The sequence below is a fragment of the Nomascus leucogenys genome, chromosome 10 (genome assembly GCF_006542625.1).
Source record: "Nomascus leucogenys isolate Asia chromosome 10, Asia_NLE_v1, whole genome shotgun sequence".
Lineage (NCBI taxonomy): Eukaryota > Metazoa > Chordata > Mammalia > Primates > Hylobatidae > Nomascus > Nomascus leucogenys.
In genome coordinates, this window is record NC_044390.1 from 63431720 (window position 1) to 63457293 (window position 25574).

Genomic DNA, 25574 nt, shown 5'->3' on the forward strand with positions numbered 1-25574 from the left:
CTTGATCTCCTGACCTTGTGATCTGCCCACTTCGGCTTCCCAAAGTGCTGGGATTACAGGTGTGAGCCACCGTGCCCGGCCTAATGTTTGTATTTTTAGTAGAGATGAGGTTTCACCTTATTGGCTAGGCTGTTTTTGAACTTCTGACCTCAAGTGATTCGCCCGCCTCAGCCTCCCAAAGTGCTAGGATTATAGATGTGAGCGACTGCACCTGGCTGCGGCTAATTTTTAAAGTTTCTGGTAGAGACAGGGTTTTGCCATGCAGCCCAGGTGGCCTCAAACTCCTGGCCTTAAGTGTTCCACCTGCCTCAGCCTCCCAAAGTGCTGGGATTACGGGCGTGAGCCACCGCGCCCAGCCAGCCAATATCTTATAATTTTATCAAAACATGAACAAGATACATTACTAGGTTTGAGAAAAGTTTTTGATTTTTGTATATTTTTCTTGTATCAATCATCTTACCAAATTCTCTTATTGATCTTTATTTTTATTTTTGGTGGAGTTTTCTAATTTTCTGGGGATACAAGTCACGTTTTCTTCAAATAGATACTTGTGTCCCTTCCAGCTTTACAAAAAAAAAAAAAAACCAAAAAAAATCAATTTTCACTTCAGTGATTTCATTTTTTTGCATTGTTAAGTTCGCTCAAAACTCCAGGATGAATACAGTGTTAGTGTTAATGTGGTCTAGTTTCTAATTTATTTGTTTATTTTTTTGAGACGGAGTCCCGCTCCGTGCCCAGGCTGGAGTGCAGCGGCGTGATCTCAGCTCACTGCAACTTCTGCCTCCTAGGTTCAAGTGTTTCCCCTGCCTCAGCCTCCCGAGTAGCTGGGACTATAGGCACGAGCCACCACTCCCAGCTAATTTTTGTATTTTTGGTAGAGACGGGGTTTCACCATATTGGCCAGGCTGGTCTTGAACTCTTGACCTCAGGTGATCCACCCGCCTCGGCCTCCCGAAGTGCTGGGATTACAGGCATGAGCCACCACACCTGGCCTAGTTTCTAATTTTAATGGGAATAGAGTTAATATAGTGCTATCTTTATGGTGCAATTGGATTTTGGTAAATATCTATATTGTGGTTAGATAGCCCTTTCTATTCCCATTTCCTTTACTTTCTATTTGAACTTTCACTCCCTGTGGCTCCTGGATGGTTAATCAGTGACAGGATTGACTCATACAAGAAACACCTGCCTCATTCAGGGACTCAGGAGTTCAGGTCCTCAGCCCTCTCCTCCCCGGGGAAGTTAAGCATTATTGTCTTCAAAATCTAGCTCCCTCCTGAAGTGTTCAAAGACATGACAATTCTGGCCGGGCACGCTGGCTCACAGCTGTAATCCCAGCACTTTGGGAGGCCAAGGTGGGAGGATCCTTTGAGTCCAGGAGTTGGAGACCAGCCTGAGCAAGATGGCAAGACCCCCGTCTCTACCAAAAATTAAAAAGTTAGCTGGGCATGGTGGTGTGTGCCTGTGGTCCCAGCTACTTAGAAGGCTAAAGTAGGAGGATCAAGATTGTAGTGAGGTGTGATCATGCCCCTGCACTCCAGCCTGGGCGATAGAGTGACACCCTGTTTCAAAAATTAGGCTGGTGCGGTGGCTCATGCCTGTAATCCCAGCACTTTGGGAGGCCAAGTTGGGAGGATTGCTTGAGGCCAGGAGTTCGAGACCACCCTGGGCAACATAGCAAGACCCCCCCCATTTCTAAAATAAACACATAATTAAGTAAAAAAAGAAATGACAACTCCAATGAGCCTCAAACAGAAGATTAGGACAAGGCTGATGTTTGCCCCAGGGACTCCTGGGAAATGCGGTGTTCTCCTATCTCCAGCAAAGGCTGATGGGAGGTAATCAAGCTCCGTTCTCGTCTTGCCTCAGGGACTGGAATTGACATCCCTGTCCTGCTCCTCCTGATTGATGGTGATGAGAAGATGTTGACGGTATAGGGGCCTGGATGCCTGGGTCTAAGGGGGAAGGAGGGTTGGGGGCCAGGACTCCTGGATCCTGAGTCGTAGGAAGGGTCTGGGGGTCTGACTCAGGGTAGGGTGAATATCCTGCCTTCTCTGACGTGATGAATAGAGAATGCCTTTATCCTGTAGCGAATAGAGAACGCCACCCAGGCTCAGCTCCCCTGTCTCCTCGTGGCTGGCTCTGGGGGAGCTGCGGACTGCCTGGCAGAGACCCTGGAAGACACTCTGGCCCCAGGGAGTGGGGGAGCCAGGCAAGGTGAAGCCCGAGATCGAATCAGGCGTTTCTTTCCCAAAGGGGACCTTGAGGTCCTGCAGGCCCAGGTATGACACTGGGGGCCCAACTCTGGATCCTGAGATGGGAGGGAACTGGGGACTTGGGCTCCTGGGTCTGAGGGAGGAGGGGCTGGGGGCCTGGACTTCCAGGTTCCAGGAGTAGAGGGTGCTGGGCATATAGACTATTAGGTCCTGGGGGGGAATGGCCTCCTCCATCCCTTTGGACAGGGCCCAACAGGAGCTGGGGCTGGAGCCGGGCTAGGGATGCAGAACCGGCTATTCCACAGGTGGAGAGGATTATGACCCGGAAGGAGCTCCTGACAGTCTATTCTTCTGAGGATGGGTCTGAGGAATTCGAGACCATAGTTTTGAAGGCCCTTGTGAAGGGTAAAAGTTGTACCCTCCAGTCCTCCCCCTCTCTCAGTTCAACCTTGGACACCTTTCCTGGCCTGGGCACTTCATCCACCCTCTCTAATCCAAGGCCCACGCCCCGTTTACCCCTCTTAATATTTTTCCCCTTTGGGGCTTTGCATGGTGCTATTTCGGCAGTTTTCCCAGATGCTTTCATTATGTTCCAGCATCTGCTTTCCTCTGTTGGAGCCATCCATCCATTCTTTCATCTTTCCATCCATCTATATGTACAGATCGATCTTTCCATCTCTTTACCTACCATCCTTCCAGTCATCCCTCATTCTTTCATCTGTCTATCCTTTCACCTGTCCATCCACACATCCCCTGACAATTCCATTCATTCATTCTTCCATCCATCCATCTTCTCACCTGTCCGTCCATGCATCCACTGACAATTCCTGAGAATTCCATCCACTCATTCCTCCATCCATCCATCTCCCCACCTGTCCATCCACACATCCACTGAAAATTCCATCCACTCATTCTTCCATCCATCCATCTTCTCACCTGTCCATCCATGCATCCACTGACAATTCCTGAGAATTCCATTGACTCATTTCTCCATCCATCCATCTCCTCACCTGTCCATCCACACATCCACTGAAAATTCCTGAGAATTCCATCCACTCATTCCTCCATCCATCCATCTCCTCACCTGTCCATCCACACATCCACTGAAAATTCCTGAGAATTCCATCCACTCATTCCTCCATCCATCCATCTCCTCACCTGTCCATCCACACATCCACTGACAATTTCATCTGCTCATTCCTCCATCCACTCATCTTTCATCCATTTACCCATCTACCCATCTACCCATCCATATTTTCATTCATCCATCCATCTGTTCTTCCATCTATCCATCCACCTACCCATTCTTCCTTCCCTACGTGCTTCCAATATGTATGAAGCACTCTGGCTAGACATGAACCAAAGCACTGTCTCCCAGTGAGGAAGTCCAGATATTTCACTAGAAATGGCAGCTTGGAGGACGGGATGATGAAAACCAAGGCGGGGGAGCATAATGCCCGCCTGGAAGAGGCTGGGGCGGGTCTTATTTATTTTTTTATTTATTGAGACAGAGTCTTGCCCTGTAGGCCAAACTGGAGTGCAGTGGTGTGATCACGGCTCACTGCAGCCTCAACCTCCCAGGCTCAAGTGATCCTCCCACCCCAGCCTTCCAAGTAGCTGGGAACACACCCGCCCACCACTACAGCCTCAGCTGATCCTCCTGCCTCAGTCTCCCAAAGTGCTGGGATTACAGGCATGAGCCACCATGCCAGCCTCCTTTATTTAGTCAACAAATACAATCCTAGGCTCCAGAGACTAAAGCCAACCCATTTCCTGTTCTCAAAGACCCCAGATCCCACTAGGGTTGTTTGGATACAAAGTAAAATTTAAGACAGAAGCACGGGGAAAAATCACTGTCATTAGAAGGAAAATTTCAAGGAAAAGTTGTGTGTGTGTGTGTGTGTGTGTGTGTGTATGTTTGAGACAGAGTCTCACTCTGTCACCCAGGCTGGAGTGCAGTGGTGCGATCTTGGCTCACTGCAACCTCCGCCTCCCGGGTTCAAGCGATTCTCCTGCCTTACCCTCCTGAGTAGCTGGGATTACAGGCGCCCACCACCACACCCAGCTGATTTTTGTATTTTTAGTAGAGACGAGGTTTCACCATGTTGGTTAGGCTGGCCTTGAACTCCTGACCTCATGATCCACCCACCTCGGCCTCCCAAAGTGCTGGGATTACAGGTGTGAGCCACTGCACCTGGCCAGAGAAGTTGGCATTTAAACTGGACCTTGGCCAGGTACAGTGGCTCACACGTGTAATTCCAGCAGTTTGGGAGGCTGAGGAGGGAAGATCGCTTGAGCCCAGGAGTTTGAGACCAGCCTGGGCAGCATGGTGAAATGCCACCTCTATAAAAAATACAAATAATAAGTTGGGGATGGTGGCGCACACCTGTAATCCCAGCTACTTGGGTGGCTGAGGCAGGACAATCGCTCGAACCCAGGAGGCGGAGATTGTGCCACTGCACTCCAGCCTGGGTGATAGGGCAAGACTCTGTCTCAAAAAAAAAAAAACCTAAATAAGTAAATCAAATAAACTGGACCTTGATAAGTCAGTAGAATTTGGATTTAGTAAGCTAACGAGTGGGATAGATAAGTATTCAGGAAGATTCCCAGGGCTCTGTGGGGATGTGAGTGGGGAGGGTCATTTTTGGTGTCAGAAGAATTTTTTTTTTTTTTTTTTTTTTTGAGATAAGGCCTCACTCTGTTGCTCAGGCTGGAGTGCAGTGGTGTGATCTTGGCCCACTACAGTCTTGACCTCCTGGGCTCAAGATCCTCTCACCTCAGCCCCACAAGTAGCTGGGACCACAGGCATGTGCCATCATGCCTGGCTTTTTTTTTTTTTTTTTTTTTTTTGAGACGGAGTTTCGCTCTTGTTGCCCAGGCTGGAGTGCAATAGTGCCATCTCAGCTCACTGCAACCTCCGCCTCCCGGGCTCAAGCGATTCTCCTGCCTCAGCCTCCCGAGTAGCTGGGATTACAGGCATGCACCACCACACCTGGCTAATTTTGTAGTTTTAGTAGAGATGGGGTTTCTCCATATTGGTCAGGCTGGTCTCAAACTCCCGACCTCGGGTGATCCGCCCGCCTCAGCCTCCCAAAGTGCTGGGATTAAAGGCATGAGCCACTGTGCCCGGCCTTCTTTGTATTTTTAGTAGAGATGGGGTTTCACTATGTTGCCCAGGCTGGTCTCGAACTCCTGGGCTAAAGCTATCTGCCCAGCTCGGCCTCCCAAAGTGCTGGGATTACAGGTGTGAGCCATTGTGCTTAGCCCAGAAGAATTTTATGGGGGAAACACACACTTAGATAAAAACTCCCCAGATACATGGTGGCAATATATAGAGCATTCTGCCTCAGCTCCCCACCCATGTTTGTGGTGTGGTATGTATTTTGATTATTTTTCTTATTTTAATTATTTCTTTCTTTCTTTCTTCTTTTTTTTTTTTTTAAAGAGTCTTTGTCTGTCGCCTAGGCTGGAGTGCAATGGCGCCATCTCAGCTCACTGCAACCTCCTCCTCCCAGGTTTAAGCGATTCTCCTGCCTCAGCCTCCTGAATAGCTGGGATTACAGGTGCCCACAACCGCACCCGGCTAATTTTTGTATTTTTAGTAGAGACAAGGTTTCACCATGTTGGCCAGGCTGGTTTTGAACTCCTGACCTCAGGTGATCCACCCGCCTCCGCCTCCCAAAGTGCTTGGATTACAGGTGTGAGCCACTGCGCCCGGCCTTAATTCACTTTTATGTATTTTTTGAGACAGTCTCACTCTGTTGCCCAGGCTGGAGTGCAGTGGGACAATCATAGCTCACTGCAGCCTTGACCTCCTGGGCTCAAGTGATTCTCCTGCATCAGCCTCTGAGTAGCTGTGTGCCACCACACCAGGCTAATTTATTTTTAATTTTCTCCCTGTGTTGCCTGGGCTGGTCTTGAACTCTTGGGCTGAAGAGATCCTCCTGCCTTGACCTCCCAAAGTGCTGGGTATAGTACAGGCTGTGGTAGGGTAGAAAGAGCAGTTACTTTTGCTTTGGAATCAGACAAAGCTGAATTTAAATACCAGCTTGGGCCGGGTGCAGTGGCTCACGCCTGTAATCCCAACATTTTGGGAGGCTGAGGTAGGGTGGATCACTTGAGGTCAGGAGTTGGAGATCAGCCTGGCCAACATGGCGAAACCCTGTCTCTACTAAAAATACAAAAATTAGCTGGGCGTGGTGGCGGGCGCCTGTAATCCCAACTAGTCGGGAGGCTGAGGCAGGAGAATCGCTTGAACCCGGGAGGTGGAGGTTGCCGTGAGCCGAGATCGTGCCACTGCACTCCAGCCTGGGCGACAGAGCGAGACTGTCTCAAAAACAAACAATCAAAAAGAAACAAACCAACTTGGCCCCTTTCTTGCTGTGTGGTCTTGAGAAAGCAGCTTCCCCTCTCTGAGCCCCAGTTTCTGTCTGTGGAAAGTGGAGATAATATCTTACAGAAGTGTTATAAGCCTCCAAGGCAAGGTATGAGTTGTGCCCGGTCCCTGGTGGGGGCCCAATAAGAGGGATCTCCTCTTAATATGATTCCATTTCCTCTGGGGGCACATCCTTCAGTATAAGGTAACTCTCAGTGGGCAAATCTGATTCACTCTGCGGAAGTTAACTCAGCAGCCTCCTGGGAGAAAATACGGCAGCTCTGTAAGATGTGGTTTGAGGGGGTGGTGTTGTAAGCCCAGCAGGAGTGGAAGTGATTGCAGTCCACTGGGGGAACTGGAGATGGCTGATAGGCGTGGGGATAGCAGAGTTGAATGGATGAAATTTCAGCAAGAAAGAAGGGCAGGTCATGAATGCGTCTTTTTTTTTTTTTTTTGAGACAGAGTCTCGCTCTGTTGCCCAGGCTGGAGTGCAGTGGCACAATCTCGGCTCACTGCAACCTCTGCCTGCCTCCTGGTTTCAAGCGATTCTCCTGCCTCAGCCTCCCGAGAAGCTGGGACTACAGGCACCTGCCACCACGCCTGGCTAATATTTGTATTTTTAGTAGAGACGGGGTTTCACCATGTTGGCCAGAATGGTCTCAACCTCCTGACCTCGTGATCTGCCTGCCTCGGCCTCCCAAAGTGCTGGGATTACAGGTGTGAGCCACCACCCCCAGCCCATGAATGCTCTTAAGAGTCTAGCGTAGGCAGGTCCAGTGCTGGGCAGTTGGCGTACTCTTTTGCCCTTCATCTCCCTTCCGTGCCTGCAAGGATTATCACCCCATTTTGCAGATGAAGAGACTGAGACTCAGAGAGAGGAAAAATGGCTTGCCCAAGGTCATCCAGCTAGTAGCAGGGGTCAGGCTTTTCATGTGAGTCTGTGTAATTCTCAAGCCCATTGCAAGGGGCATGTTTGGAGAGAAGTCAGAGGCTCGCAGGGTTGGTATGTATCATCGGCATGAAGGGAGTGTTGGAGACAAGGCCAGTGAGGCAGGTAGGACCAAACCACCCAGGACCTCAGATGCCAGGCAGAGGGGCTAAAGGCTGTCCTTGAGAGGCAGCAGAGGACCAGGGTCAGTTACGTAGATAAAAAAGACTCTCTGGCCAAGCGTGAAGGCTCATGCCTATTATCACAGCACTTTGGAAGGCTAAGGAAGGAGTTTTGCTTGAGACCAGGAGTTTGAGACCAGCCTGGGCAGTGTCGTGAGACCCCATCTCTATAGAAAATTAGCTGGCCATGGTACTGTGTGCCTGTAGTCCCAGCTACTCGGGAGGCTGAGGCAGGAGGATCGCTTGAGCCCAGGAGGTCTCAAAGCTGAAGAGAGCTGTGATGGCGCCATTGCACTCCAGCCTGGGTGACAGAGGAAGACCCTGTCTCAAAAAACAAAAACAAAAACAGACTCTCTGGGAGTGGGTGGGGGCAGGAGAGGAGAGAAGAGGAGAGAAGAGACTGCAGTGATGGTGATTGGGGGGTGCCGAAGCTTGGGCTGTAGCTGGGGCCAGGAGGACAGTAGGGGAGGTTCAGCAGAGAGTCAGGAGGCTGGATGTGGGACATGAAGCTTGGGGGCTGATGGCCTGTGAGATGGGAGGGGCAGGAAGGGACAAGGACAGTACCTGCGGGTCTGCATTATTGACTGGGTGGACAGAGGGGCTGTTCCTGAGATGAGGACGTAGGGAAGATGGGTTTGAGGGCTAGACGCTGAGTTGAGTATGGAACATGGTAAGTATGAAGGGACAAGGTGGGGCCAGGGTTGGGTGCCCAGGTGACAAATGGTGCCAGATTAAGGCGGAATGTAAAGCAAGGTATTATTATTATTATTATTATTATTTTTGAGACAGAGTCTCGCTCTGTTGCCCAGGCTGGAGTGCAGTGGTGTGATCCCAGCTCACTGCAAGCTCCGCCTCCCAGGTTCATGCCATCCTCCTGCCTCAGCCTCCTGAGTAGCTGGGACTACAGGCGCCTGCCACCACGCCTGGCTAATTTTTTGTATATTTAGTAGAGATGGGGTTTTGCTGTGTTAGCCAGGGTGGTCTCGATCTCTTGACCTTGTGATCTGCTCATCTCAGCCTCCCAAAGTGCTGGGATTACAGGCGTGAGCCACTGTGCCTGGCCTATTATTATTTTTGCGACAGAGTTTCGCTCTTGTTGCCCAGGCTGGAGTGCAATGGCGTGATCTTGGCTCACTGCAACCTCCACCTCCCGGGTTCAAGCGATTCTCCTGCCTCAGCCTCCCGAGTAGCTGGGACTACAGGCATGAACCACCACGCCCAACTAATATTTTATTTTTAGTAGATTCGAGGTTTCTCCATGTTGGTCAGGCTGGTCTTGAACTCCTGACCTCAGGTGATTCACCCACCTCGGCCTCCCAAAGTGTTGGGATTACAGGCGTGAGTCACCACGCCCAGCCTATTATGATTATTTGAGATGGAGTCTCCCTCTCTTACCCAGGCTGGAATGCAGTGATGCGATCTCGGCTCACTGCAACCTCCGCCTCCCAGGTTCAAGCCATTCTCCTGCCTCAGCCTCCTGAGTAGCTGGGACTACAGGCACACAGTACCATGCCCAGCTAATTTTTTGTATTTTAGTGGAGATGGGGTTTCACCGTGTTACCCAGGCTGGTCTCGAACTCCTGAGCTCAGGCGATCCGCCCACCTTGGCCTCCCAAAGTGCTGGGATTACAGGATTATAGGCCGGCCGCGCCCGGCCTATAAAGCAAGATATTATAAATGATTTTGTTTCCTTCTTTTGAAACTGTGGGGAAAGTAGGACAGCTTCATAGAATCGTAGAAAATCATACAAAAAGCCCGCTCTGAATGGACGTCTGGGTTTTGAAAGAGCACAGAAAGCCATGAGGTCCTAGACATGTTACTGCTTTTCTAGGTCTCTGTTTCCTCAAGCACAGCCTTAGAGGTTCCACCGGCCAAGCCGCAGAGTCGCCACAGCGTGGAACTTCTTCCCACAGTTACTGTAATTGATTACAGTGCCATAAAGGGGGTGCCACTATTTCCCATGTAATAGATGAGGAAACCGAGGCTCCCAAGGTTCAATGGCTTGCCTGAAGTCACTCAGTTGGTACTGGTGGACCGGAGACTGGAACCCACGTCTGCCTGGCCCTCAGCCCATTGCTCATCTCCACTACATGAGATTATCTCTTTCTGTGGTACCAGTTTTTGGAGCCACCAAAATGAGATGAATTTGTTTTGGAGATAGCTATGGAGCAAGTGGGGGCAGAAGGAAACCTAACTCCATGTCACGACAGATGCCCTTCAGGACTTTTCATGCCCCTGTTGACTGCACATGTTTGGATCCACTAAATAGCTGGATCAAATTTTTAAGGGTTTCTTGTTTTCTCTTGCCGTTTCAGTGACCTCCAGGGTCTCTTGGAGTCCCTCTCGTGTTCAGATTTTTTCCAATCTCATTTTCTGCTGTTGTCGCCTCTTTCCCGTCACAATATGCCCCAAGTTTCAGAAATCAGAGTGACTCACATTTGTCATCGTCTGCTGTGTTTTTTTGTTTTTTTTTTTTCGCACCCAGTCCTTTGCTTCTGCTGTGCCTGCTGCTTTGAATGCCCTTTTCCCACCTTAGATGCACACCTCTCAATCCTGGTGGTCTTTCAAAGCGCTACCTCAACACCCATTCTCTGGGAGCTCTCTTGGGCCACTCTATACCTCTGTGACCATATACTCCCCTGGGCCCTAATCATATTATATGCCTATATATGCCTTCTTAGACACCCCTCCACCCTCCCTTCCATTATGGCCTGTCCAGCCTTCCCTTTAATTGCCCATCTATCTCTGATTGTCCAACTGCCCCATCTTGTTTCCTCTCTCCCCATCCGTCCATCTGTCTGTCCATCTATCCATCTATCCACCCTGTACATCCATCTATCCATTCATCTGTTCATTCTTCCATCTCTTTATCCTTTCATTCATCCATTTATCCATCCCATCCATCCATCCTTCCATCCATCCATCCATCCATCCTAATCATATTATATGCCTACCTCTGAGGGCACCAAGCACTCTGAGGGTAGTTATGTGTTGAGGGGACATAGTTCCCCCAATGGAACCAGCTTCTTCAGGGTAGGAACTGTATCCAATTTCTCTCTCCATCCCTCCCACTGCTTGGTCCATAACATACCTCAATAAATATTAAATGAATAAGTGATTCCTTTTCTTTCTTCTTGGGGGCTGTAAACCAGTGGTCTGTGCTCTGGCCCTGAGCCAAATGACCTTATGCCTATGATAGCCTGACTGCTTAAAGACCCCCACACTCTGCCCAGTAGCACCCCCTTTATGCAGAGTTTAAAAGTCAGGCATGCAAAATAGAAGCAAAATAGACATTCAGCAGATGTCCCTCCTCCCCTGACTTCTTGTCCCCTCTCCCTCTAATCCTTCCAGCATGTGGGAGCTCGGAGGCCTCAGCCTACCTGGATGAGCTGCGTTTGGCTGTGGCTTGGAACCGCGTGGACATTGCCCAGAGTGAACTCTTTCGGGGGGACATCCAATGGCGGGTGAGGGGTCAGGGCCTGGGGGTTGGGCATACTGACAACGGGACTGTGCTCTCCTCCCTCTCTGCCTTCTTTTTTTTTTTTTTTGAGACGGAGTTTCACTCTGTCACCCAGCCTGGAGTGCAATGGTGTGATCCCAGCTCACTGCAAACTCCGCCTCCTGGGTTCACGCCATTCTTCTGCCTCAGCCTCCCGAGTAGCTGGGACTACAGGCGCCCGCCACCACACCCGGCTAATCTTTTTGTATTTTTAGAAGAGATGGGGTTTCACCATGTTAGCCAGGATGGTCTCGATCTCCTGACCTCGTGATCCGCCCTCCTCGGCCTCCCAAAGTGCTGGGATTACAGGCATGAGCCACCGCACCCGGCCTCCCTGCCTTCTTAGACACCCCTCCACCCTGCCTTCCATTATGGCCTGTCCAGCCTTCCCTTAATTGTCCATCCATCTCTGATTGTCCATCTGTCCCATCTCGTTTCCTCTCTCCCCACCCATCCGTCTGTATGTCTGTCCATCCATCCACCCTGTACTAGCCATTCATCCATTCATTCATCCATCTATTTATCCATCCATCCATCCATTCGTCCATCCATCCATCCGTCCGTCCGTCCGTCCATCCATCCATCCATCCGTCCATCCATCTGTCCATTCATCTACCCATCCATTCATCCATCCATCCATCTGTCCATCCATCCATCCATCTGTCCATCCATCCATTCGTCTGTCCATCCATCCATCCATTCATCCATCCATCCATCCATCCATCTGCCCATCCATCCATCCATCCATCCATCCATCCATCCATCCATCCGTCCCTCATACCCTTGCCCGTCTCTTGTCCTTAACCTTTGAGCTAATCTCTTCCCCTATTCATCCCACCCCCGCCAGTCCTTCCATCTCGAAGCCTCCCTCATGGACGCCCTGCTGAATGACCGGCCTGAGTTCGTGCGCTTGCTCATTTCCCACGGCCTCAGCCTGGGCCACTTCCTGACCCCGATGCGCCTGGCCCAACTCTACAGCGCGGCGCCCCCCAACTCGCTCATCCGCAACCTTTTGGACCAGGCGTCCCACAGCGCAGGCACCAAAGCCTCAGCCCTAAAAGGGGGAGCTGCAGAGCCCCGGCCCCCTGACGTGGGGCATGTGCTGAGGATGCTGCTGGGGAAGATGTGCGCGCCGAGGTACCCCTCCGGGGGCGCCTGGGACCCTCACCCAGGCCAGGGCTTCGGGGAGAGCGTAAGGACCGGGCAAAGTTGGGGGGGCCCCCACGCGCGGGAAGGACTTGGAGGCGGGATTACATCAGGGATGGGGCGTGGCCAAACCAGGGGCAGGGCTGGTGGTGGGCAGTGTTGGGGAAGGGCCAGTCCTCACCATCCCTCCTTTTGCTGGCAGATGTGTCTGCTCTCGGACAAGGCCACCTCGCTGCTCTCGCTGGATGCTGGCCTCGGGCAGGCCCCCTGGAGTGACCTGCTTCTTTGGGCACTGTTGCTGAACAGGGCACAGATGGCCATGTACTTCTGGGAGATGGTGAGTGCTGACTTGGCGCTCCTGCATCCCTGTCCTTTAGGCCACTGGATGCCAGTGTTCACGATACAATTACCATACAATTCCCCGACCCCTGGTGTCACCTGACAGGCGCCCCATCCTCCCTCCCTGATATATGCCTCCAACTGCTTCCTCTTTCTTTTCTCTCTCTCATATCATGCATTATTTTATGTTTTTATTTTTTGAGACAGAGTCTTGCTCTGTCATCCAGGCTGCAGTGCAGTGGCGCGATCTTGGCTTACTGCAACCTCAGTCTCCCGGGTTCAAGTAATTCTCCTGCCTCAGCCTCCAGAGTAGCTGGGATTACAGGCACCTGCCCCCACGCCTGGCTAATTTTTGTATTTTTATTTATTTATTTATTTTTAGTAGAGATGGGGTTTTACCATGTTGGCCAGGCTGGACTCCTGACCTCAAGTGATCCACCCGCCTCGGCTTCCCAAAATGCTGGGATTACAGGCATGGCCAAGATTCTCTCTTTGTTTTGGCCTTTGATAATATATCTCAGTGTGGATCTCTGTGAATTTCTTTTTCTTTTTTTATTTTTTTGTGATGGAGTCTTGCTCTGTTGCCCAGGCTAGAGTGCAGTGGCGTGATCTCTGCTCACTGCAAGCTCCACCTTCTGGGTTCACGCCATTCTCCTGCCTCAGCCTCCCAAGCAGCTGGGACTACAGGCGCCCAGCACCACGCCTGGCTAATTTTTTGTATTTTAGTAGAGATGGGGTTTCACCATGGTCTTGATCTGCTGACCTTGTGATCCGCCTGCCTTGGCCTCCCAAAGTGCTGGGATTACAGGCGTGAGCCACCGTGCCTGGCCTGTGAATTTCTTTTACTTGGAGTTCCTTGAGCTTCCTGGATGTGTAGACTTATGTTTTGCATCACATTTTGGAAGTTTTTAGGACATTATATCTTCAAATATTATTTCTTTCCCTTTCTCTCTCTCTTTTCCTTTTGGACTCTCATTATGTATGTATTAATATTCTGGATGTTGTCTCGCAAGTCCCTGAGGCTCTGCTTATTTTCCTTCATTTGTTTTTCTTTTTTCTCCTCAGGCTGGATAATCTCAATGGACTTAGCTTCAAATTCACTGATCTTTATTTTGCCTTTTTTATGAATCTACTGTTGAGTCCCTCTAGTGGTTTTTATGTTTCAGTTATTGTGCTTTTTAGCTTCAGAGTTTCTATTAGGTTCATTTCTATCTCTGCAGTCTTTTTCTTTTTCTTTTTCTTTTCTTTGCTTTCTTTTTTTTTTTTTTTTTTTTTGAGACAGAGTCTTGCTCAGTTGCCCAGGCTGGAGTGCAGTGGCTCGATCTCTGCTCACTGCAAGCTCCACCTCCTGGGTTCACGCCGTTCTCCTGCCTCAGCCTCCCGAGTAGCTGGGACTACAGGCGCCTGCCACCACACCTGGCTAATTTTTTTGTATTTTTTTAGTAGTGACGGGGTTTCACCATGTTAGCCAGGATGGTCGCGATCCCCTGACCTGGTGATCTGCCCTCCTTGGCCTCCCAAAGTGCTGGGATTACAGGCGTGAGTCACTGCACCTGGCATCTGTAGTCTTTTTTTTTTTCCTGGTCCCACTACAAAACTTTATTTTTGATTACAATACCATTCTCAATCTCTTCTACAAAAAGCAGAAAAAAAAAGCAGCCACTTCACTCAAGACCTATATACATATAAGATGTTTTCTGTGTGTGTTTTTCTTTTTTTTAATTTTTATTTTTTAAATAATAAATTCAGTGTTCACATTTCTATAAAGAATTAACCCAGTTTCAGGAAACCTGCCTCTATCTCTGTATTCTTATTCTCTAGGTGGTGAGACATCTTTTTTCTGGCTCCCTTTAGTTCTTTTTTCATGATTTCCTTTAGCTGTTTGAGCATATTTAAGAGTTTATTTAAAGTCTTTGTCTAGTAAGTTCAATGTCTGAGTTTTCTCAGGGATAGTTTCTATTCATTTATTTTTTTTTTCTACTTATTTCTATTCATTTCATTTCTTTTTTTGTTGTTGTTGTTGTTGTTGTTGTTGAGACAGAGTCTCATTCTGTCACTCAGGCTGGACTGCAGTGGTGTGACCAAAGTTCACTGCAACCTTTGCTTCTTGGACTCAAGCAATCCTCCCACCTCAGCCTCCTGAGTAGTTGGGTCTACCAGCCACATGTCAAGCTAATTTTAAAAAATTTGCAGAGATGGGGTCTTACTATGTTGCCCAGGTTGGTCTTGAATTCTTGGGCTCAAGCAATCCTCCTGCCTGGGCCTCCCAAAGTGCTGGGATTACAAGTGTGAGCCACTGTGCCTGGTCTCTATTAATTTCTTTTTTTTTTTTTCCAGTATATGAACCATATTGTCTTGTTTCTTTGCATGCCTCATAATTTTTTGTTGAAAAGTGGAACATTTTGAATATGATAATGTGGCAACTCTGGAAATCAGCTTATGCCCTCCCTCCAGGGTTTGCTGTGGCTGCTGCTCATTGTGGGTCATTGTTGTTTGTTTAGTGACTTTTCTTTTTTCTTTTTCTTTTTTTTGCGGGGGGGCGGGGGCGGATGGAGTCTTGCTCTGTGGTCCAGGCTAGAGTGCGGTGGTGCAATCTCAGCTCACTGCAAGCTCCACCTCCCAGGTTTAAGTGATTCTCCTGCCTCAGCCTCCCAAGTAGCTGGGATTACAGGTGTGCACCACCACACCCACCCAGCTAATTTTTGTATTTTTCGTAGAGACGGGATTTCACCATGTTAGCCAGGCTGGTCTCAAACTCCTGACCTCAGGTGATCCACCTGCCTCGGCCTCCCAAAGTGTTAGGATTACAGGCGTGATCCACCGCGCCCACCCTGTTTAGTGACTTCTCTAAACTTTTTTTGGAAAGTGTGTATTCTTTGTCATGTGTGGCCATGGAAGCCCCTCTTCTGTTAGCTTAGTGGTCTGCTAGTGACTTGACAGAGATATCCTTAAATGTCTAGAACCACAGAAGCAAATACAACAAGAAACTCCCTGTAAGTGCTGGGATTAGAGGCGTGAGCCATGCCCACCGTGGCTGTATATTGAAGCAGTCTTTCAATACTTAGCCAAGCTGTTTACAATTCTGCTTTAGTCTTCACTTCCTGCTTATGCAGAGCCTAAAGTTCAGCCAGATATAAGAGCTTCAGGTTTTCTCTAGTATTTTCTGAGCATGCCTCTAGCCCTAGTCATGCATCTAGCCTTCTGGATTTCCTGGTACTCAAGGAAGCTTTTCAAAGCCCTTATTCCCTCCAAGTATTTCCTTTCATGGCCTCTTTCTTCCCAAGATGCTTAGTGTATCTATTACTGCCTCTACTGTGATTCCTTGCCTCAGATGGATGTGGTTAATTCATTTGCCTTTCAAAGATTTTAACAGGCTGGGCGCAGTGGCTCACGCCTGTAATCCCAGCACTTTGGGAGGCTGAGGCAGGTGGATCACCTGAGGTCAGGAGTTCAAGACCAGCCTGACCAACATGGAGAAACCCTATCTCTACTAAAAGTACAAAAAATTAGCCGGGCGTGGTGGCGCATATCTGTAGTCCCAGCTACTCGGGAGGCTGAGGCAGGAGAATTGCTTGAACCTAGGAGGCAGAGGTTGTGGTGAGCTGAGATCGCACCATTGCACTCCAGCCTGGGCAACAAGAGTGAAACTCCGTCTCAAAAAAAAAAAAAAAGATTTTAACACACACTGCCCGGAAAGCCACTTTTTCTCTGGGGAAAGCTCTAAGGCAGGTGAAGCAAAGTCAAGTCCTTGAGCTGTTGCTTCAGGGAGACACCAGATAGGGCCACACACACAACCACAATTCTGGAGGGTAAGGTCTGAATTGCTGCCTCTAGTACTAGCGATCCACACCAGGAGTGTGTGTCTTTGTCTTCAAGGTTGCCACTGAGCTGGGGAGCTCGGATAGTAAGTGGGTAGGTTAAAATGTCACAGTGCCCTCTTACTGAAATTTAGTAATCTCTTCATTCAGCATTTTCTTTTTTTTTTTTATAAGTTTTCGATTAGATTCCAGAATTCTAGAAAAGTTGATTCTGACAGTTTTTGATAGCTATTGATTGCTTTTGTGGAGGGATGAAGTTTTGAAGTTCCCTCCACTGGCATTTTTGGTCACCTCTCCAAGTGCTTTTAAAAATTTTATTGTTAGAGACAGGGTCTTCCTCAGTCATCCAGGCTGGAGTGCAGTGACACGATCATGGCTCACTGCAGCCTCAACCTACTGGGCTGACTCGATCCTCCTACCTCAGCTTCCCTAGTAGCTGGGACTACAGGAGCAGACCACCACGCCTGGCTAACTAAAAAAAAAATTTTTTTTGTAGAGATGGAGTCTCACTATGTTGCCTAGGCTGGTCTTGAATTCCCGGGCTCAAGCAATCCTCCTCATTTGTAACCACCCAGTGGGTTCACTTTGCCCGCTGCCTAGACAGAGCTGATTTATCAAAACAGGGAAATTGTAATGGAGAAAGAGTAATTCGTGCAGAGCCGGCTGTGCGGGAGACCTCAGTTTTATTATCACTCAAATCAGTCTCCTCGAGGATTCGGGGATCACAGTTTTTAAAGATAATTTGGCGGGTAGGGGCTTGGGAAGTGGGGAGTGCTGACTGGTCAGGTTGGAGATGGAATCACAGGGGTTGGAAGTGAGGTTTTTCTTGCTGTCTTCTGTTACTGGGTGGGATGGCAGAACTCCGTTGAGCCAGATGACAGCCTGGGTGGTGTCAGCTGATCCATCCAGTGCAGGGTCTGCAAACTATCTCAAGCACTCATCTTAGGTGTTACAATAGTGATGTTATCCCCAGGAGCAAATGGGGGAGCCAGAGGCTACATGACCCCTAACCATAATTTCTAATCTTGTAGCTAATTTGTTAGTCCTGCAAAGGTAGACTGGTCCCCAGGCAAGAAGGGAGTCTTTGGGGAAAGGACTATTATCAATTTTGTTTCAGAGTCAAACCATGAACAGAATTCCTTCCCAAAGTTAGTTCAGCCTATGCCCAGGAATGAACAAGGACAGCTTCAGGGTTAGAAGCAAGGTGGAGTCGGTCAGGTTTGATTTCTTTCATTGTCATAGTTTCCTCAGTTATCATTTTTGCAAAGCTGGTTTCACTTCAGCCTCCCAACGTGCTGGGATTACAGTCGTGAGCCACTTTACCCAGCCTCCAACTGCTTCTTGACCTGTCTGTGACTGCTGAATTCATTCTAATGCAGCTTAGCCCCTGACTTGCATCCCTGGTCTCTGAACCACCTGACTTCTGGCATTTTCAACTGACTTTCAGCTTCTTCCAGATCCATCTCCAAACATTACTTCATCCTTGGCCTCTGATAACCCCAGTTAGTTTCTGACCTCTGACTCTGTCCCTTCCCTTGACTTCAGGCTTTCTCCCCCTCTATGAATCCTCTTTGACGCATCCGTGCCCTCTTTGTCTCTCCAGGGTTCCAATGCGGTTTCCTCAGCTCTTGGGGCCTGTTTGCTGCTCCGGGTGATGGCGCGCCTGGAGCCTGATGCTGAGGAGGCAGCACGGAGGAAAGACCTGGCGTTCAAGTTTGAGGGCATGGGCGTTGGTGCGTGGGGCACGGTGCCTGGGAGCAGGGACGGGGGCTGCTGCCAGAGGGGGAAGTGCATCTTCGCACTCCTCACATATCCCTGCGCCATCCCCTTAAATTCCCTTTCCTCTCCCTTCATACCCTCACCCTACTCCTTCCCATCCCTGTCACATAACTAACTCCTCTGCCCCTAGACCTCTTTGGCGAGTGCTATCGCAGCAGTGAGGTGAGGGCTGCCCGCCTCCTCCTCCGTCGCTGCCCGCTCTGGGGGGATGCCACTTGCCTCCAGCTGGCCATGCAAGCTGATGCCCGTGCCTTCTTTGCCCAGGATGGGGTACAGGTGAGTATCTGCGACACCAACATCCCAAACAGTCTCCGAGTGGACTCTGGGAAGTATGGGGATGAGCCCCTGCCACTGGGAACATCTATGGTCTTGCCCAGCCACTCTCCCTGGAGATTCCCCAGAAAGTCTCTCTTCTCTCTCAGAAAGGCTGCTCTTCCCATAAGAAGCCCCACTCCCTTCCACCAAAAGCCAACTTTCCCACGGCAAAGCCCATCCTCCTAAAAAGTTCCACTCCAGATAGAGAAACTCCTGGTGACCCTATCAGGAAATTCCACCTTTAACCTTGGAAGTCCTTCCCACTTTCACGGAAGAGTCCATTTCTTTCAAAGGAAGTCCTAGCTTACCCACAGGAAGTCCTACATCATCCACAGGAAGTCCTTCCCACTTCCTTTAGAGGTCCCTAGTTTCAGTTTTCAGCAATTAGAATGGCCTCACTGAACAATTACCTATTTTTTTTTTTTTTGGACATAAACAAACTTTGGCCTAGGAAATCTCACCCTTCCTATAGGAAATCATCTGTCTCGGGAAGCCCTACTTGCTCCCATGGTCTCTCCGATCCTGACAAGTTGACATATTGGAAACATTATCAATATTTTTAGTTTAAATCTGACAGGGGCTCAGAGTCCCACTTCAGTACAGGAAGTTGTGCCCAACAGGAAGTCCCATCCTCATCTGTTGGAATGGTTTGGCTGACATTTCAAACAGCTACCCAGAGTCCCTTGCTGTGGATAGTGGTTAAACTCATGGATTCCAGCTCTACCACATACAAGCTGTGTTTCTTTGGGCCATTTCCTTAACCTCTCTGTGCTTCATGTGTACCAAGGAGGAGATACTAGTACCCACCCCCTTATGTGTCAAGGGTTCAGTGGACTAATCTACATAAAGTGCTTAGCCCTGTATCTGCCATATGGTGTCAATTTAAGTGTTGACTGTTTACTGCCAAAACCTGGCCCAAGTTGTCTTTACCTTTCACCACTGTTTCCCTACCTCAATAGTTGTGGCTGTGACATTGGGCACTTGCTCTGTACTCTGGAGCTGTGGTCCAACCCTTGCTGGGCATCTTAGGGAGGGGGCTGTGGGGGAGATTTGGATCCTAATCCTTCCCACCCCCTGCAGTCTCTGCTGACACAGAAGTGGTGGGGAGATATGGCCAGCACTACACCCATCTGGGCCCTGGTTCTCGCCTTCTTTTGCCCTCCACTCATCTACACCCGCCTCATCACCTTCAGGTCAGTACCCTGGGGTGAGAGTGGCGGGGATGGGGGCGGGTGCTCAGTTTCTCCTTCCTGCCCACTCTGCCCACGTTTCTTCCCTCATCTGCCCATTGTGTCCCTTCCCTAGGAATGGGACTCTCTCCCTCCGCTAAGGGAGTGCTGTGGGAGGTGAGTTTTGCGGGGATCCTCCCTGTGGTGCCTGTAGTGGCAGTTACTCTGCCTTTCTGGCCATGGCTCTGAGGGAAGGTCCCTTTGGGGTGACTTTAGGAGACCACTTCTCTGTCTCTCTGCCACATCTCCGGGTGAAGAAGTTTGAGTTTTGCTGGAGAATGCCTCTCCACCTCCTCCTCCCCTCATTTCTCGCTCTGTGCTTCCCCCCTTGCCAGGAAATCAGAAGAGGAGCCCACACGGGAGGAGCTAGAGTTTGACATGGATAGTGTCGTTAATGGGGAAGGGCCTGTCGGGTGAGTGGAGCCTCCAGCACTGTGTGAGGTGGGGACACCCTGAGCAGTTCAGGACATGTGCCACTTCCACGTTGTGTTAGTTCCCTCTTGAGTTGCTACAAAGGAACACCTGAGACTGAGTAATTTATAAAGAAAAGAGGTTTCATTGGCTCATGGTTCTGCAGGTTGTACAGGAAGCATAGTGCTGGCATCTGCTGCTGGTGAGCCCTCAGGAAGCTTCCACTCATGGCAGAAAGTGAGGGAGGAGCCAGTGTATCACATGGCGAGAGCAGAAGCAGGAGTAGGGGGTGCCACCTAGATCTCATGTGAACTAACTGAGCAAAAGATCACCAAAGGGATGGTGCTAAGCCATTTGTAAGGGACCTACCACCAGGACCCAAACACTTCCCCCAGGCCCCACCTCCAACATTAGGGATTACATTTCTTTGTTCTTTCTTTCTTTCTTTTTTTTTTTTTTTGATATGGAGTCTCCCTCAGTTGCCCAGGCTAGAGTGCAATGGTGCAATCTTGGCTCACTGCAGCCTCTGTTTCCTGGGTTCCTGATCCGCCTGCCTCAGCCTCCCAAGTAGGTGGGAGCAGAGGTGCGCACCACTACGCCCAGCTAATTTTTGTATCTTTAAAGTAGAGTCAGGATTTCACCATGTTGGCCAGGCTGGTGTCAACCTCCTGACCTCAAGTGATCTGCCCACTTCGGCCTCCCAAAGCACTGGGATTACAGGTGTGAGCCACCGCGCCCAGCCAGGGATTACATTTCTTTCTTTTTTTTTTTGAAATGCGGTCTCGCTCTGTCGCCCAGGCTGGAGTGCAGTGGTGTGATCTCGGCTCACTGCAACCTCCGCCTCCTGGGTTCAAGCGATTCTCCTGCCTCAGCCTCCCAAATAGCTGGGACTACAGGAGCCCACCACCATGCCTGGCTAACTTTTGCACTTTTAGTAGTGACAGGGTTTCACCATATTGGCCAGGCTGGTCTTGAACTCCTGATCTTGAGATCTGCCTGCCTCAGCCTCCCAAAGTACTGGGATTACAGGCGTGAGCCACCACGCCTGGCCCAGGGATTACATTTCAATGTGAGATTTGGAAGGGACAAACATCCAAACTATATCACACGTCCCATCAGGGACTGAGATACTGAGGAAACTTCCCAAGTGCCAAGCTCAAGGCTTGGCTCAAGATTTGGTTCTGCCATCAAGGAAGCCATCACTAGAAACTGATTTGCTTCATGCTACACATACTTCCATCCCTCTATAGCAAGCAGAATCAGTTCATTGAGGGATTTTTCACCTATTTTGTTTGTGGCCCCAAGGCCCCTGCTTTTAATCACTATGCTATGGTTGCTGTAAAGGTATTTTAAAAATCAGGCCTAGGCAAATGAAATAGAATATTTATCAAACTTCTTTTTTTTTTTTTGAGACGGAGTCTTGCTCTGTCACCAGGCAGGAGTGCGGTGGTGTGATCTCAGCTCACTGCAACCTCCGCCTCCTGGGTTCAAGCGATTCTCCTGCCTCAGCCTCTTGAGTAGCTGGGATTACAGTCACCTACCATGCCCAGCTAATTTTTTTGTATTTTTAGTAGAGACGTGGTTTCACCATGTTGGCCAGGATGGTCTCCGTCTCCTGACTTTGTGATCTGTCTGCCTCAGCCTCCCAAAATGCTGGGATTACAGGCATAAGCCACCATGCCTGGCCTATATATAGTTTTTTAAGACAATGTAGAGAGGATACAAAATATTTATCTGTAGCCATAAAAAAGAATGAGATCATTTCCTTTGCAGGGACATGGATGGAGCTGGAGGCCATTATCCGCAGCAAACTAACACAGGAACAGAAAACCAAATACCCCATGTTCTCACTTATAAGTAAGAGCTAAATGATGAGAACACATGGACACACAGAGTGAAACAACACACACTGGGGCCTATTGGAGGACAGAGGGTAGGGCGAGGGAGAGGACCAGGAAAAATAACGAATGGGTACTAGGCTAAATACCTGGGTGATGGAATAATCTGTACAACAAACCGCCATGACACAAATTTACCTACGTAACAAACCTGCACATGTACCTCTGAACTAAAAATAAATGTCAAAAAATAAAAAAAGAACAAAACATGTATCAAGAGAGAAGGGAAAAACTAAGATAAACATTTGGACCACTGGGAAAGGTTGATAGAAGGCCCCAGTGTCTGAGGTCAGGATCAGTAATGGTGTCCTTCCCTAGCAATTTCTTATCTGCACATGTGATGATGATGACGACCTTGATAATAGCGGATGTTACGAAACACGTACAATGAGCAACTATTGTGCTAAATCCTTTTGAAAATCAGTTTTTTTTTGTTTTTTTTTTTTTTTTTTTTTTTTTTTTTGAGACAGAGTCTTGCTCTGTCGCCCAGGCTGGAGTGCAGTGGCGTGATCTCGGCTCACTGCAAGCTCCGCCTCCCGGGTTCACAGCATTCTCCTGCCTCAGACTCCCTAGTATCTGGGACTACAGGTGCCCGCCACCACGCCTGGCTAATTTTTTTGTATTTTTAGTAGAGATGGGGTTTCACTGTGTTAGCCAGGATGGTCTTGATCTCCTGACCTCATTATCCGCCCGCCTAGGCCTCCCAAAGTGCTGGGATTACAGGCATGAGCCACCACGCCTGGCCGAAAATCAGTTCATTTAATTCTCAACAACCCAGTGCAATAGGGCCTATAATTATTCTCATTTTGCAGATGAAATAATGGAGACATTAAGTCACTTGCCTCAGATCATGTGGTTGGTAAATGGTAGAGCTGAGATTTGATCCCAGATCTTCTTGTACCTGAGTCTGTGCTCTCAGCCACTGTGGAGAGCCACCCCCACTGAGAGCTCTGTTGAAGGGCAGATCCCAAGATCCCCCCCGAGAGGCTGGGACTGAGCCCAGGAATCTGCGTGTGGCCTGGCTGTAGGTGATTCAAGATGGCAGAAGTGGGGGAGCTCTCTGACCCACCCCTCTCCCTTCTTACCAGGATTCTGCAGGAGAACTGTGAATACCATGATGGTTTTCTCTGTCACTAGGGAGCTTGCTGTCCTCTCTGCAGCTGACCGTCTTTCTCTAGGAGTTCTTAGTTTCTGTAGCTTTCACTATTCTCCTCCTTCTCCTCTCCTCTTCCTACTCATCCTCTTCTTCCTCCTTCTCCTCATCCTCTTTCTCCTCCTCCTTCTCCTTGTCATCCTCCTTCTCCTCCTCTTCATCCTCCTCCTTCTCCTCCTCCTCTTCCTCCTTCTCCTCCTCATCCTCTTTCTCCTCCTCCTCCTCCTGCTCCTCCGCCTTCTCCTCATCCTCCTTCTCCTCCTCATCCTCCTTCTCCTCTTCCTCCTCCTCCTGCTCCTCCGTCTTCTCCTCATCCTCCTTCTCCTCCTCCTCCTCCTCATCCTCTTTCTCCTCCTCCTCCTCCTGCTCCTCCGCCTTCTCCTCATCCTCCTCTTCCTCATCCTCCTTCTCCTCTTCCTCCTTCTCCTCCTTCTCCTCCTCATCCTCTTTCTCCTCCTCCTCCTTCTCCTCCTTCTCCTCCTCATCCTCTTTCTCCTCCTCCTCCTCCTGCTCCTCCGCCTTCTCCTCATCCTCCTCCTGCTCCTCTGCCTTCTCCTCATTCTCCTTCTCCTCCTTCTCCTCCTCATCCTCTTTCTCCTCCTCCTCCTCCTCCTGCTCCTCTGCCTTCTCCTCATCCTCCTTCTCCTCCTTCTCCTCCTCATCCTCTTTCTCCTCCTCCTCCTCCTCCTGCTCCTCTGCCTTCTTCTCATCCTCCTTCTCCTCCTTCTCCTCCTCATCCTCTTTCTCCTCCTCCTCCTCCTCCTGCTCCTCTGCCTTCTCCTCATCCTCCTTCTCCTCCTTCTCCTCCTCATCCTCTTTCTCCTCCTCCTCCTCCTCCTGCTCCTCTGCCTTCTCCTCATCCTCCTTCTCCTCCTTCTCCTCCTCATCCTCTTTCTCCTCCTCCTCCTCCTCCTGCTCCTCTGCCTTCTCCTCATCCTCCTTCTCCTCCTCCTCCTCCTCCTGCTTCTCCGCCTTCTCCTCATCCTCCTCCTTCTCCTCCTCCTCCTCCTCCTGCTCCTCCGCCTTCTCCTCATCCTCCTTCTCCTCCTTCTCCTCCTCATCCTCTTTCTCCTCCTCCTCCTCCTCCTGCTCCTCTGCCTTCTCATCCTCCTTCTCCTCCTTCTCCTCCTCATCCTCTTTCTCCTCCTCCTCCTCCTCCTCCTGCTCCTCTGCCTTCTCCTCATCCTCGTCCTTCTCCTCCTCCTCCTCCTCCTGCTTCTCCGCCTTCTCCTCATCCTCCTCCTTCTCCTCCTCCTCCTCCTCCTGCTCCTCCGCCTTCTCCTCATCCTCCTTCTCCTTCTTCTTTCTTCTTTGAGACAGGGTCTTGATCTGTCGCTCAGGCTGGAGTGCAGTGGCGCGATCATGGCTTACTGCACCCTCAACCTCCCAGGCTCAAACCATCCTCCCACCTCAGCCTCCCAAGTAGCAATAGATGCATGCTATGCTCAGCTAATTTTTATATTTTTTGTAGAGATGGGGTTTTGCCATGTTGCCCAGGCTGGTCTCAAATTCGAGGGCTCAAGTGATCTTCCCGCCTCAGCTTCCCAAAGTGCTGGGATTACAGGCATACACCACTGTGCTTGGCCTCACTTATTTCCTTCCTTCCTCCTTCCTTCCTTCTTTCCTTCCTTCCCTTTCCTTCCTTCTTTCCCTTTGTTTCTCTCTCTCTCTCTTTCTCTCTCTGTCCATCCATCCCTCCCTTCCTTCTTTCCTTCCTTGTTTTCTTCCTTCCTTCCCCCCTCTCTTTTCTTTCTTTCTCTATCTCCTTCCCTCCCTCCCTCTCTCCCTCCTTTCCTTCCTCCCTTCCTCCCTTCCTTCCAAGACAAGGTCTCACTCTGTTGCCTCCGCTGAAGTACAGTGGCTTGATCTTGGCTCACTGCAGCCTCAACCTCTCAGTGTCAAGTGATTCTCCTGCCTCAGCCTCCTGAGTAGCTGGGATTGCAGGTATACACACACCTGGCTAATTTTTTTTTTTTTTTTTTCTGTAGAGATGGTGTTTCACCATGTTGCCCAGGCTGTTGTTGAGCTCCTGGGCTCAAGCGATCTGCCCACCTTGGCCTCCCAAAGTGCTGGGATTTCAGGCTTGAGCTACCAGGCCCAGCCTCACTTTTTTTTTTCTTTTTCTTAAATAGCAGCTTTATTGAGCTGTAATCCACATATCATACAGTTCACCTGCTTAAGGTATACAATTCAGTGGTTCTTGGTATACTCACAGAATTGTGATATCATTACCACAATTCATTTTCAAACGTTGTCATCACTCCAACAAGAAACTCTGTACATACT

General features: G+C 49.6%; 1 protein-coding gene across 4 annotated transcripts in view; it reads left to right on the plus strand.

Moving 5' to 3' along the window:
- Positions 1-25574, plus strand: part of TRPM4 (transient receptor potential cation channel subfamily M member 4) — a 55421-nt gene that overhangs the window by 13065 nt on the left and 16782 nt on the right. For 2 of the 4 annotated variants that reach the window (XM_030821041.1, XM_030821038.1), the window contains 10 exons: positions 1870-1931; positions 2091-2282; positions 2522-2621; positions 11053-11165; positions 12048-12392; positions 12549-12683; positions 18107-18236; positions 18413-18558; positions 19678-19790; positions 20162-20239. In XM_030821041.1, coding sequence (XP_030676901.1) covers positions 1870-1931; positions 2091-2282; positions 2522-2621; positions 11053-11165; positions 12048-12392; positions 12549-12683; positions 18107-18236; positions 18413-18558; positions 19678-19790; positions 20162-20239 — 1414 coding nt within the window. Of the gene's footprint in view, positions 1-1869; positions 1932-2090; positions 2283-2521; positions 2622-11052; positions 11166-12047; positions 12393-12548; positions 12684-18106; positions 18237-18412; positions 18559-19677; positions 19791-20161; positions 20240-25574 lie in introns of those variants that run through there. The other 2 variants (XM_030821039.1, XM_030821040.1) reach the window with 2 other exon arrangements.